The following is a 15,066-nucleotide window of genomic DNA, read 5'->3' on the forward strand; positions in this document are numbered from 1 at the left end:
GTGAGCAGTGCATCCAGCAATGTTATGTATTTGCATTATTCACATCCCTAAAGGTCTGGGGCAAATTCTATATGGATTTGCCATGTACTTAATTATTCCCCAGGCTTAAAATAACCATTACAACAGGTGCATTGTATATCTGATATGGTGTGCACAAAGGAATATTTACAGAGTGTAGTAAGATATATATATATATATATATGTATATATATATATATATATATATATATATATATACACATATATAAAAGCACACTTATCAAGGCCAAATCAAGGTTCATTGGTTTTACTTAGGAGTTCATCAGTGAACTGTTTATCAAGGACCTACTTTGTACAGAGCACTCTACTAACCACCATTAGAAAAAAAATATACTAAAAAAAAAAAAAAAAGAAGAAAAATATATACTAGAAAATAATGCCTGGGACCATATTCCCATCTTCTAGAACTTCTAGAACTTCTGTATCATGTAAGTTTGCTGTGTATGGTCCATTGCAAGGGCTGGAAGCTGGATGCATTCAGAAAAGTTTGTCTGCTATGACATGGTGTTAATTTTTTTTTCAGTGCCTTCAGGCAAAGCCTAGATACAATCTAGGCTTGCATCTCTAGTGCCACAAGCTTTGTTATTCCCTCATCCTTTGGAACTTCTTCCCTCTGCTTTTTCTGCCTGGAACCTAAAAGCATTTGAGTTTGCATCCCCCTAAAGTGTGCTTGTCGATGCTGGAGTATTTTCATTTTGTATCTCCTAGACAGGTGGTTCTCAGACTTCAGTGTACATCTATGTCATCTGGGATGCTTATTAATAATTTTGGCTCCTGGGAGCACTTGGGTGGCACAATCAGTTAAGCGTTGGACTCTTGGTTTCTGTTTGGGTCATGATCGGAGGATCCTGAGATCAAGCCCTACATGGGGCTCTGTGTTCAAAGAGGAGGTTGCTTAAGACTCTCTCTCCATGCCCCTCCCTCACCTCCCCTCTAAAAATAAATAAATAAATCTTAAAAAAAAAAAAAGAAAAAGAAAGTTGGCTCTTGGACACTATCTAACACTTACCAAAACAAAATCCCTGATAATGGAGTCCTGGAATGTGCCTTTTAAACAAATGCTCTAGGTAATTTTTCCTCAGCTGGTTAGAGAGTCATACTTTGAGAAACATTGCTATAGACTCTCCATCCCTAACTGGCACCATATCTGTACACGGCAGGAACTCAATACTACTTTCTGTTCAGTCTCTGCTTCAAAGAGGTAGAAACTGAGCTATTTATGATACAAAACCAAATGCCAGGGAAGGGTAATGCCCCTTTAGCCTCCTTATGCAAATAAAGTAATTCTAATAACTGTAGAATCTTAATATATCCATGCTGGATGGGATTGCGGAGATTATTTTATGAATCTACTTATTTTGTCAGTGTGAAAATTGAGAATCAGATTCCTTTTTTTCGTTTACTGAACATTTCTTGAAAGCCTACCACATGCCAGACTGTGTGCCCCTTGGAATCCACACCTCCTTGCTCCCAATCCCTCCTATGGCCAAGCAGAGTGCTATGGATGCACTTGGTGGATAAATGAATGAATGAATGAATGAATGATCAGCTCAAATGAAATTTGCCCTATGTGAGAAATAGCAATAAAACATTTTTAATCAAGTATAAAAAATAGTTGAGACATTACAAGAACACTTTCATTTACTTTCTTTGGATATCTTGATTAATGCCATTTTCCGTCTTTCTTCCATATAATCTCCCACATACATTTTTCATGGTGTTCAAGGCATATCCTATGTTATTATTTGGGGTAGGAAGATAATAATTTTATCTATCCATGATAGGTCTAAGTCTAAAGCTTATACTATTTGCCATCTTTGGGTTATATTAACAATAAAGTAACATTCTATCTAGGGTTCTGTATAGTCTCCTTATAGCCCTATACCTCATTATCTATTGCATGCCAACCCTGGAAAAACTTGTCTCTCTTTTCCAGGGAAATGGGTGATTGATCCCACTGAGCTCACTTTTGTGCAGGAGATTGGCAGTGGACAGTTTGGGCTAGTGCATCTTGGCTACTGGCTTAACAAGGACAAGGTGGCCATCAAAACCATTCAAGAAGGGGCTATGTCAGAAGAGGACTTCATAGAGGAGGCTGAAGTCATGATGTGAGTGGCCAAATCAAGAGTACACAAAGACATCTTGGGGAGGATATTCTGTGCTGTGTTCCTTAAATACCATTTTGATGTCATGTTACACCACTTTGCTGCTCAAATCTAGTGATGGGTTAAATGGCATGGAGAACAAAATGAAACTCCTCACTATGGTCTACAAGACCTGTCATGGTCTTGCCCTGTCCACTCCCCAGTCTTATCCCCTCCCGAACTCTCCTCTGGTCCAAGATGTGCCAGCCACACTGGCCTCCATTTGTCCTTGCACATACCATCTGACTCCTCACCATCCTTCAAGTTATTTTTGTTTGGGGAGGGAATGCATTTTTGTAAGACTGAGTTTAGACCATCTCACCCCTTGCCTTTTTCCTCCAGGAAACTCTCTCACCCCAAACTGGTCCAGCTGTATGGGGTATGCCTAGAGCAAGCTCCTATCTGCCTGGTGTTTGAGTTCATGGAACACGGCTGCCTGTCAGATTATCTTCGCAACCAGCGGGGACTCTTTGCTGCAGAAACCCTACTGGGCATGTGCCTGGATGTGTGTGAAGGCATGGCCTACTTGGAGGAGGCATGTGTCATCCACAGAGACCTGGTAAGAGGATGCAGGGCACACATCTACAAGTCCGGGAGGAAGGGGTACATCCCACTGAAATGTAGAGCTACCCATACTGGGAATATGTTGATACATAACAAGTCACAGACATCTCCTGTCCACTCTCACCTTCTTCCTTCTTCCACCCACTTGGGGATATCCTAGTAGGACTCAGTCACAGTGTTAATCCCAGCCTTAATCCCAGAGGATAACTTGTATCCTCTGAATCTGAATTTAAACTCTTCCAAAATGAAGCTTACAGCCTCTCCTTAACCTCTCTGTGCCTTTGTTTCCTCGTAGTAAAATGAGGGAAATGGACAAGCACAATTTTTCTCAAACTATTATTCAAGGACCTACCATAATCACATTGGGAGGTGCTAAAACCATCCTCAGAATCTCTCTGGAGATCAGAGCTCAGGATATTCATTTTAACATATCCCCCTTGGGAATTGTAGGCACATTTAAAATGTGAAAAAAAGAATGTTTTTTTTTTTATCACTTAGGGTTCTTTCAGTGGACAATTCTGTGATACTAATTAGGGACTAGGTACTCTTCCTATTGAGGAATAGTTTTAAGAGGATTAGTACCTTAAAACATTCTTATTTTTGTCGTGACATTTTCTTTATATCATCCCTAACATTAACATTCCCTATTGCATCAGGTTGCATTAGAGCACACCATTGGTTAGATAACACCATGGATTTCTCTTCAAATAAGATCTCAGGAATGAAGCTAAAAGACCAAACCTACTTATACTGATAAGAGATCTTACACATTAACTCTTTAGTTCACTTCTGGGAACTAGTGACGTTTAATTCACATCTGTAAAGCCCTCAAACAGCAGCACATAGAAACCCAAAAGACTGAGATTATTATAGGAGACTCCTTGTATTGATTATTCACCAATAGTTTTTCCTTCCCTTTTGTTTGCCTGTCTCTATTCCAGGCTGCCAGAAATTGTTTAGTGGGAGAAAACCAAGTCATCAAGGTGTCTGACTTTGGGATGACAAGGTAATATAGGCATGTGGTGCCCACAAAGGAATGGGACTCAGGCCCCCAGATCATTCAGACATTCTTTCTCCACTCTACCCAGGTTTGTCCTTGACGATCAATACACCAGTTCCACAGGCACCAAGTTCCCGGTGAAGTGGGCATCCCCAGAAGTCTTCTCCTTCAGTCGCTATAGCAGCAAGTCAGATGTGTGGTCATTTGGTAAGTGTCACCCTGGCCCCACACCCACATGATTTGGGACTTCCACCCAGCTGTTTTATTTGTTCAAATCCAAGCAACCCTGCTTGCCCAGGACTGGGTGGTAAGAGCATCCCACTCATAGTCTGTGTATGATAATGGCTCTGAAGAGGATGATGAAGCATTCATTATTGCATTCATTCTTGGAGATCTTTGAAATGGGGGTTAAAATGAGAATGGAAACAGATGCTGGTAACAGCTTTGGTAAGATCAAAAGCTAAAGGAGTCAGGAGATTAAAATATGAGTTCCTTGAGGACCAGGAGAATATTTTGTTCAAAATTCTATTCCCACATTTAACCCTCAATAAATATCCTACTCATCTATTCAACAATAATTTAACAAGCACCTACTATAAGCTAGGGCTAGTCTAGGTTCTCACAATGCAGTGGTGCATAGGATAGGAAAGACTCCTATTCTCTTGGACATAAATTAGGTAGAGATAGATAGTAATCACATAAACAAGCTAATAGATATGTAAATAAGACAAAATCACATAGTGATAAGTAAGTGCTATGAATAAAACAGTAATGGAAAAAACAGTAATGGGATAGAACGTGATTGGGATGAAGTGTCTGCTTTAAATAGCATGGTCTGGGAAGGCCTCTCCAAAGAGGTAACCCTTGAGCACAAATCTGAATGATGAGAGAAAGTCATCCCTATATGAAGATCCAGGGAACAGTGTCTCTGACCAAAAAACCAGCAAATATAAAAATTTGGTGTGTCCAAAGAAAGGAGAGGTACTATCTCAGTGAGAGAACAGTAGACAATGAAATTGGCTTGGTATTGTCCTTCCTGAAGGTAAGGACTTGAGTCTGAAAGTCAAGGAAATCTGCAATTTCTAGATGTAGGCCGGTTTGTTTGCTAGTTGTGAACTTCATCATTCACTGTGCTGCATTCACCATTTCTTTTAGGTGTGCTGATGTGGGAAGTCTTCAGTGAAGGCAAAATCCCTTATTCCATGATAAGGAATTAGAATTTCTAATAAGTGCAAATGGGCATGCATAAAAGGCAGAATGAAAGATGTTGGTGTGGCAGAAAGTTACCAAATATTCTTGCTGGATTTGTCATATCATCCCAAGCCATAGTTTGTGTGTATTAATCTATACACAAAAATACACTGGACAACCTCTTTGATTTTGATTATAAGAAGGGTTATACTTTGGAAAGGAATGAGTTGGAGTTTGATTTTGCCAAGTGTATTGACTAAGTGTAGAAACCAGGGAAAAGCTAACTAAATCTCTTCAGAGAATTAGTTTTGAAGTCTCCCCCATCATTTTAGAATAGCCACTTTGGACAACTGAGTAATTCGTGAATTTCTAGTTCTTCTGAGCTATTCCTTAAAACAGCTTCCCTATCTGACAGACCTAGCTAAGACTTTGTTATTCAAATTTAAGTTACAGAATGAACTTGGAAGAAATAAAACTGCACCAGAGCAATCTCAGAAGATTCTTTTTTTCCCCAAGTATGTGTATAATGAAGAAAGGTATGCTTGATGTGTGGCCACTCTCTATGGCTGATGCAGCTGGTCACACTGCACCAAGCCAGGCGTCCCATAACAAGATGTTTGCACTCATGGCCACTTTGTCACATTTACCTGCTAATTCTGCATAAGGCTTATTTTGACACAGATGGCCAGCTTGGGAATTTTCTATTGTATCATATAATTAGAGAGTTGAGCTACAGTCCGTCCCTGCCTCAGGTGTGCCCCCTGAAGTGTTCAAAAAGGAGACTGACCATTGGAAGCAAGGTTGGGAGGGAGAGATAACAGGAGTGGCAAACCTGAGAAACAGAAACCTGGATGGTCTGGGAGCTTGATGCCTGCCTCAAGGCCATTGAGCTTTGTCATGCATTTTAAGAATTTTGCCCTAATTAACTGTGCTATTTTAAGCAAGTCAAGTAAGCTCTTTGGGCCTTACTCAGTTTCCAATCAATGCATTACAAGGTTTGCATGAAAGCAATGGTTTTCAAATGAGCTTTGAACAGCAGACCTCAATTTTCCAAAGAAATCTCACTAGAACTTCTGGCAACCTGGGGAGCTGATCAGTCTTATTTACAGGCAGTTTCCAAATTCCCAAAACTCCAGAGGCATGTCCGAGGATCCCTTAGAAATCCTGATCCAGAGGTTGGGGCCAGGGCCTGGGGTCTGCCATTTCAACAAACTTCTGAGGTGATTTTTATTCAGTTGTTTGGGGAATCATACTTTGGAAAACTCTGCCCTAAGAACCTCTGAAATAGGTTTTGAAAACCACTGAACGAGGTGATCTGCAAGCTCTCTTCCCACTCTGACATCCTATGAATACATTAGTACATAATAAAATTGGGTGTGACATTTCTGCTGAAGACAGAAGAGGAAAGGGGATTAAATCACAGGTCAAAAATAGACACCCCGGAGATGTGTTTTGCTCTGTCTACACAGTATTTTTAAAAATCAAATTGCATTTCTATTTCTAAGCTCTCAATTTGTGACTTCTTTTTAAAAAATCAGAAAATGTGGCAATCCCGAACCCTCATCCCCATGTGCCCTATGGTGGCTGGAGCTAAATCATAGCTGTTATCTGAAGATGGAACTTGGCCCTCCAGTTCTCCAGAAACCCCCTAATCCGCATTAAGACACATCTCATCCACTCCATCCATTTACATGATGTGTAGACCTTTGAGTTTACATCCCTTGCAACTTTTAGTAGTAGCATTTGAGTTAGATATAAAAGAGGGCTGAGTTTAAAAGTTCCTCACCACAAGCAAGATTGGGAAATCTCTGTTCTTTAGAAATAGTACAGGCCTAGTAAGCCTCAGGTGGCTTGGTATTATCCTTCCTAAAGGTAAGGACTTGAATCTGAAAGTCAAGGAATCTCCAATTTCTAGATGTAGGCTGGTTTGTTTGCTAGTTGTGAACTTCATCATTCACTATGCTGCATTCCCCATTTCTTTTAGGTGTGCTGATGTGGGAAGTCTTCAGTGAAGGCAAAATCCCGTATGAAAATAGAAGCAACTCAGAAGTGGTGGAAGACATCACTACTGGATTTCGCTTATACAAGCCCCGGCTGGCCTCCTCGAATATCTACCAGATAATGAATCATTGCTGGAAAGAGGTCAGTAAAGGAAGTGGTTTCCCCCTACCTTGTAATCTACAACTCTAGGGTCTGTCTCCTTCCCTAGAGAAAGGAACCCTCTTAGAGGATGAGGAAGCAGGTGTTACTAAAGTATATTAACAAGAAAGTGGCTTTGAGTGTCTACTAACAAAAGAGGTTGCCCAACCCTAAAAGAGCTGGCAGGGACCTTAAATATTATTTGACCTGCAATAGAATGTCACAAGCCATCAACACACTGTTAGAAAGGAAGAGGGTTAAGACCAATGTCAATATGTCAGTTTTCTGAGATAAAAACACTTATAACATCAACAAACCATCAAGTATACATGAAAGTTCTAGAAGTTGGTGAGCAGAAGTTCACTTGTGGTGTGAAACAATGAAAATGACTTAATTCGGGTTCATTTTATTTGTTCAACAATTCAGATTGAGAAGCCAATTACTTTGCCCTCCCAGATGCCTCAGTCATCCCATGGGGGGGGGGGGGCAGGCTATATCTTAAGCCACATCAGTGTAAGTCTTAATGTCCTTTGGTGAATTAGAAAATGTTAAACTTCAACCACAATTGAAAGTTGCTGAATAGAGAATGAACACAAATTCAGATTGTTGAGAGTGACAAGTGGAATTGAAAAAGTATAGGATACTTGGACTTTGTCTCCACTTTAGTACTTCTTAGGCATTAATCTCTTGGACAATCTCTGAACCTCCTTTTTCTTACTAGTAAGAGAAGGAAATAATGCTTGATCTGTAAGTTCCTAGAGCCTTTGTATTCAGAAACAAAGAAACAAACAGTGAAGACATAAAGAGCGAAAAACAAACCCAGTCCACTTCACAAGGATTAAATACTATAATAATCATGATAGCTGAATTTACTTAGCACCTTCCCTTTTTAAAAACTCTTTCATTGATTTTTAAGTGAATAGATTTATTGTTTAGAGCTTTAGATTCACAGAAAAAAAATGAGCAAATAGTACAGAGAGTTCCCATAGCCCCTCCTCCCCCATTAATAACATTTTGCATTGGTGTGGTACATTTGTTACAATTAATCACCATTATTGATACATTATTATTTTTTGATACATTATTATTAATTAAAGTTCATGGTTTATTTATTTTTTTAAAGATTATTTATTTATTCATGAGAGACAGAGAGACGCAGAGACACAGGCAGAGGGAGAAGCAGGCTCCATGCAGGGAGCCCGATGTGGGACTCAATCCCAGGTCTCCAGGATCAGGCCCTGGGCCGAAGGTGGCACTAAACCGCTGAGCCACGGGACTGCCCAAAGTTCATGGTTTACATTAAGGTTCATTCTTTGTGTTGTACAGTTCTGTGAGTTTTGACAAATACATAATATCATGTACTTACCATTATAGTATCATAACGGAATATTTTCACTGCCCTAAAATCCACCGTGCTTCACCTATTTACCATTCCCTCTCTCTCCAAAACCCTGGCAACTATTGATCTTCTTATTGTTCAAGTTTTGCCTTTCCCATAGTGTCATATAGTTGGAATCATATAGTATGTAGCCTTTTCAGATTGGCTTCTTTTACTTAGCACCATGCATTTAAAACTCTTCCATGTCTTTTCATGGCTTGATAACTCATTTCTTTTTATCACTGAACAATATTCCATTGTATGGATGTACCACAGTTTGGCTATCTATTCACCTACTGAAGGACGTCTTGATCACTTGCAGTTTTTGGCAATTGTAAATAAAGGCTACTATAAATATCTGTGTGCATGTTTTTGTATGAACATGAATTTTCAGCTCAACTGGGTAAATACCTAGGAGTGTGATTGCTGGATCATATGAAAACACCACATTTAGCTTTGAAGGAAACTTTTAGACTCTCTTCCAAAGTGGCCGTACCATTTTGCATCCCCATCAGCAATGAGAATTCCTCCTGTTCCACATCCTCAGCAGCATTTAATGTTATCAAGTGTTTGGGGTTTTAACCCTTCTAATAGGTATACAGTGGTAGCTCACTGTTTTTGTTTGCAATTCTCTAATGACATATAATGTGGAGCATCTTTTCATATGTTTATTTTTCATTTGTATATCTGCTTTAATGAGGTGTCTATTGAGATCTTTTGCCCATTTTCCAATCAGGTTATTTGTTTTCTTGCTTTTGAGTTTGAAGAGTCTTTGTCCTTTATCAGATATGTGTTTTGAAGATATTTTCTGCAGCCTATGGTTTATCTTTTCTTTCTCTTAATAATGTCTTTTACAGAGCAGATGTTTTTAATTTTAACAAAGCTCAACATCAATTTTTTCTTTTAGGAATCATGCTTTTGGTGTTGTAACTAAAAATCTATTACTGAACCCAAGGTTGCCCAGATTTTCTCCTGTGTTATCTTCAAGAAGTTTTCTAAGTTTTGCATTTTACATTTAGGTCTCTGACCCATTTTGAGTTCATTTTTGTGAAGGCTATAAGTTCTGTGTCTAGGGTCATTATACTGCATATGGCTGCCTAATTGTTCCAGCACCATTGTTAAAAAACAACAACACTGTCCAATGGATGGCCTTTGCTCCTTTTTCAAAGATAAGTTGACTATATTGAGTCTATTTCCAGGCTCTCAACTCTGTTCCATCAATCTATCTGCCTTTTCTTTCACCAATACCACATTGTCTTCATTACTGTAACTTTATAGTGAGTCTTGAAGTTGGGTAGTGTCAGTCCTCCAACTTTGTTCCTCTTCAGTATTATGTTGCCTATTCTGAATCTTTTTCCATGTAAACTTCTGAGTAAGTTTGTCAATATCTACAAAATAATTTTCTGGGATTCTGAGTGTGATTGTGTTGAATCTATAGATCAAGTTGAAAAGGAATGACATCTTAATAATATAAAGTCTTCCCATTGTTGAATATGAAATATCTCCATTTATTTGGATCTTCTTTGAGTTCTTTCCTTAAAACTTTGTATTTTTCTTAATACATATTTTGTGAGACTTATACCTAAGTGTTTTCTTTTTTGCTGCTATTTATCACTTATTTTATGACATATTTTTAATTCATGACTTTATTCAATTCTCACAACCGTCTTATAAGATAGAGACTATCATTATCCCCATTTAACAGACAACAAAACTGAGATTCAAACAAGTTAAGCAACCTGCTCAAAGTCACACAGCTGAGTGGGAAATCTTAGATTCAAAAGTAGGCCATATGGGCAGCTCCCGTGGCCCAGCGGTTTAGCGCTGCCTTCAGCCCAGGATGTGATCCTGGAGACCCAGTATCAAGTCCCAGTCAGGCTCCCTGCATGGAGCCTGCTTCTCCCTCTACCTCTCTCTCTCTCTCTCTCTCTCTCTCTCTGTCATGAATAAATAAAATCTTTAAAAAAACAAAACAAAACAAAAAACAAAAGTAGGCCATATGATTCCAGAATATCTGCTGTTAACAACTTTTACACCATGGCCTCTAATAATATATATGGAAGCATATTTAAGAATCCTCAGAGGGCTATTAAATTCTGGTTTGCTTTGGAATTAACTATGACACATAAGGACAAGGAACTCACAGAGTTCTTTTCTTCCCTCTCTAGAAACCAGAGGACCGGCCACCTTTCTGCAGACTCTTGAGTCAACTGGCTGAAATTGCAGAATCAGGACTTTAGCAGAGACTCAGCACGAGGCATGGGCTGCAGATCCTGAATGGGGGAAGCAAATTCTCCCTTCATAGAGCATTAAAAGCTGCCACCAGCCCAGAACTCCTCAGAGGCAGCTGGCCTGTGGCGTCAGTCCCTAAGCCACCACAGAGGCAGCACCCTGACAGAGGCTGGCACCTGGCCACCAGCAGAAGGCTCAGCTCCTGAATCGGGAGTGAGGCCAGAGCAGCAGCAATGCCTCTACCCTCCTCCCAGCCTCTCATCTTGTGTGGTATGCAAACCTCAATCTGACAGCTTTCAGACAACATTTCTTGCACTTCTTAGAGAAAAGGAGGGACATGGTAGGACTGTGGATGCTTATTTTTATTTCCAACATGGGTCTAAAGTTTATGGTCAAGGGATTTTTACTTGGCCCCACGATACAGAATCCCAGGATATGGGGCAAGAGAAATGACGAGTGTGATGCTTTTTCAAGGAGAACCGGTGAATTAATTAAGGTCAGAAAGAGCGACTCAGCCGTTGTGATGCTGTCAGCCACAGCTTCCTGCCGTAGAGGATGATGGAACAGCTGCTCACACATGAGGCCAGATATTCTGAGAAGCAGCTTTATGAGGTTTTACTCATTGAGCACACTGCCACCTCCCTCCGTGAAGGGGCATGATGGACTGGGGTGAACAATTTGGGTCCCGTGGTTGGAGGTGGCATCTGCCCAGAAAGAGGGTATCAGATGGTAGGGTGTCAACTGGTATAGAGAAAGGCCTTAGGTTGATACCACTCTGATGCCCACTTTTAGTACCAAGCTGGGCAGGTGACGGTGCCTTTCCTCTGCACAGAATGCTTCACAGCTATCCTGGGAGAAGATGATTGCTTCTGAACACTGGCTCCTACTGGGACTCAGCCATGGATTCTTCTGACCTTTAGGATTAGTTCCCTCTCTGCACTCTTCCACCCTCATCAGCAGAGGGCAGCACTATGCCGGGCAGAGTGGTCTTGCAGAGATCCCGAAGGTTCTTTAAGCCCTAGAAATTTGCAACTTTAAGACAACGCTTCAAGTCTCTGAAAGTCTAGGAGAGGAATGAAGGATCTGTTCTCGCTCCAACCATCTGGATGGAAACTGAGTCAAGTACTGAGTGGGGTGCTTCCAAGATGCACAAGGCAGCCTGCTGTCGATTGAGCCCTGAAATATGCAAGGTGAATATGTACAGGGCCTTATCTGCAGAATTTTATTTCATCCTGAGTTCACATTAACCCCATGAGAAAGTATCCTTATTTCCATTTTACAGATGATAAACCCGAGGCTTTAAAAAGCCAAGACAGCTCCCCTAAGTGACAGAGTTGTCTGTGACCAATGCAGTTTCTGTATTTCTATTCAACACTGCCTCCTACTGAGGGTGAAAGGGGTTGCAGAGGAGATAAATAACAGCTGGGGGAGACCTAGAAAGCGAATTAAAGAAGTCAACCACCAAGTAACGTTTCTCCCACATAGACCATTATGGCTGGCTGTGTAGCCCTCCAACTTGGAATAGGATCTTCTTTTTCCCATCTGGCTCCTCATCTTTGTCGGAGGATGGAGTTACTCAGTTAATTAACCCTTTGAATCACCCACCCCTCCAGAGTCATGTTGCATGAAGCCATTTATAGGTGAGCTAAAGCAGTTTTGGAAGATCCTCCTTGCAGGTGTATAAATGCTTCCTTTAATTATCATTTTGGCTTTGAGCCAGCTGCAGTATTCTTGGACACTTTGTGGAGAAGGGTATTCCCCGGTGTAAGAGAGATTTCATTTTCCTACAATGTTCAGATAAAATTTTAGAGAGATTATTAGATGGTGTTGCTATTAGTTCTATCTAAATCGTGTGATATTTTGACCAGCTGAAGATTCCGATGCATAACTTTTAACTATAATTATTATGAAACTGGTTGTCTCAAGATATCATTGTATCAAATGTATCATTCAAGAGGTGATCTGATTCAACATATCCCAAATCATCCCTGTTTACTTTCTGGCATTTTGTACATTCTCTTGTGGAACCTTTAATTAGAGATGATTTCTGGAACAACCAGTCTAGATGGAAAACATCAAAATTGATTGATTTCTGTGGCTTGGTTTCAAAAATTGCCCCTTGCATGGTATTATTGTGTTCAAGCTCAGATTCATGGGGGACATAACTGAACATGTTAACTCCTCAGTGTCCTATCCTGCAAAATGGGCTTCCTGCCTGTTTTTTTCTACTCCATTCACAGTTTGAAAATGGTATCATGTGTTCCCAGGGAATTCCCTTATACAAGGTTTTGGTTCTAGATGCAATTTATAGATTTTGCATTTTGTACCTTTTAAGACTATTTATATTTGGATGTAATGAATATTTATTAGTGTACAGTGATTGCTAGTATTCACAATAAAAATGTTACAAATATCTCTAACTGTTGGGGTGACTGGGTGACGGGCACTGAGGGGGGTACTTGGCGGGATGAGCACTGGGTGTTATACTATATGTTGGCAAATTGAACTCCAATAAAAAAAATCTCTAACCATTTATAAAGCACGTATAGTTAAAAGTTGGGTCTAGCAAATAAAGCTGTATGCTTTAATAAATACAGTATATATGGCCTGGGTTCCATATTTGCCCAAATGTCAAACAACCAAAAATTTTCCTTAAATAAAAATGATTACCTGGCTTCATGTTCCAAAGTAAGGACTATATATCATGCAACATTTGTTCAACAAGTAAATATCAAATGCTTCCTGTGTTCCTATGAGACACTGTACTGAGAGCTATGGAAACAAAGATGAAAAAAGCACAGTCTTTATTTTCTAGAAACTCCAGGTAAGTCATACAAAAAGGCAGACATATCAACAAATAAAATTATAATCCAGCAATTAGAGCAACAACAGAAATATAGGCAAAGAGGAGAAGAGCTCAGAAAAAGTAATAAAATCTCTCAGGGGAAGGGAAACATCAGGAAAAACTTCCTAGAACCTTACTACTCAAAGTGTGGTCCCCAGACCAGCAACAGCAATATGATCACCTTATGAGAAATGTGCATTCTCTGACTTCATACCAAGACTAAGTGATTGAGAATCTGCATTTTCACAAGACCCACAGGTGATCCTAAGCGCATTAAAGTTTGAGAAGTACTGTCAGAGCATATAATGTCTGACTCAGTTTTGAAGATGAACTATGGGTTTTCTTAGGAAGTAAGTGGGCAGAAATAAGAGAAATGCTTTCCAGGTAGAAGGATAGAGGAAACAAAATGTATGGGGAGGCTATGATCAGTTTATCCTGCTGGAGCTAAGTTTCAGAGATGGGTGTGAGGCGTTGACAAGGGTAAGGATGATAGAAAGGGTTAGGCAAATTGAAACTGAAGCTGTAAATCTTTGATAAAGACCATATTTTAAAAAGACAATAAACATGGGAACTCTATCTATAGATAGAAAAGATGTCATGGAGCAAGGAGTGAAGGTCAAATTTGTGTTTAAAAATACATTTTGGCAGCAGTATAGTGAGTGGATTTGGGAAACGCAAAGCTGGTGGAAAAGAAGCCAATGTGAAGATGATTTTTTGCCTTGTTCCGAGTACCAGGTTATTGTTCATATTCATTCACTGTCATCTGCTGTGTGGGTGACATGTAGAAATTGTAATTCAGAGTTCTTCAGTCACAGTTGGACAGCAATGAATAGCTGTTCCCCTGCCTCTTAAAATCCCAGTAAAATAAAGACTGGCTTATATTTTTGGTGTGTGGAGCTTTCTCTGTACCTTTTAGTTTACCAAAAGCCCACATGCACTGCAGGAGCCAGTTCACGCACCAGAGGACCATTAGGCAAAAGTGAAAAAACGTGTGGCTTCTACACAGTCTTTTGTGGGACTCCCTTCAGCGCTTGACTCCCACTGGGAAATGACCCAGATATGAAACTCCTAAAGCGGTTGGATGAACAGTTCTGCTTCTCAGAGCATTTATCTCGCAGACCCTACTCTTCCTGGAATCTCCCAACACACAAGTCCACCACTTTGAGGAGGAGGCAGAAAATAATCTGGTAAGCAAGATGGGCAGTGTGTGTGTGTGTGTGTGTGTGTGTGTGTCTTAATGACTATGAAACTCCAAGTCATGATGTGTAGTTGGCTTGTGGGATCACAGAATCATACAGTCACTGTTAGAAGGAGTTTTAGAGATCATTTATTTACTAAAAATGTAATGTACTAATAATAGTTAGCAATTCATCTGACATTGCCTGGCCCTGTGTCAGGTGTACAAGATGAATAAGATATCTTATCAGCTACAGACCAAATACTTCAACACTCAAATTAAGATAGTTCGAGGAGGACTTATTTACGAAAGGATTATTTAAGAGAGTGTAGGTCAGGTTTAGGAGAACCACAGAAA

At 40.0% G+C, this 15,066-nt stretch overlaps 1 protein-coding gene across 1 annotated transcript in view; it reads left to right on the plus strand.

Moving 5' to 3' along the window:
• ITK (IL2 inducible T cell kinase) overlaps positions 1 to 13,380 on the plus strand; it is a 63,890-nt gene extending 50,510 nt beyond the window's left edge. The window contains exons 12-17 of the mRNA XM_041747118.1: positions 1,976 to 2,147; positions 2,526 to 2,742; positions 3,689 to 3,753; positions 3,836 to 3,954; positions 6,923 to 7,080; positions 10,624 to 13,380. Of these exons, the coding sequence (XP_041603052.1) occupies positions 1,976 to 2,147; positions 2,526 to 2,742; positions 3,689 to 3,753; positions 3,836 to 3,954; positions 6,923 to 7,080; positions 10,624 to 10,695 (803 nt within the window). The 3' untranslated portion in view covers positions 10,696 to 13,380. The remainder of the gene's footprint in view (positions 1 to 1,975; positions 2,148 to 2,525; positions 2,743 to 3,688; positions 3,754 to 3,835; positions 3,955 to 6,922; positions 7,081 to 10,623) is intronic.
• Positions 13,381 to 15,066: the final 1,686 nt, after the last annotated feature.

This window comes from Vulpes lagopus, chromosome 3 (genome assembly GCF_018345385.1).
Source record: "Vulpes lagopus strain Blue_001 chromosome 3, ASM1834538v1, whole genome shotgun sequence".
In the NCBI taxonomy this organism is placed as follows: domain Eukaryota; kingdom Metazoa; phylum Chordata; class Mammalia; order Carnivora; family Canidae; genus Vulpes; species Vulpes lagopus.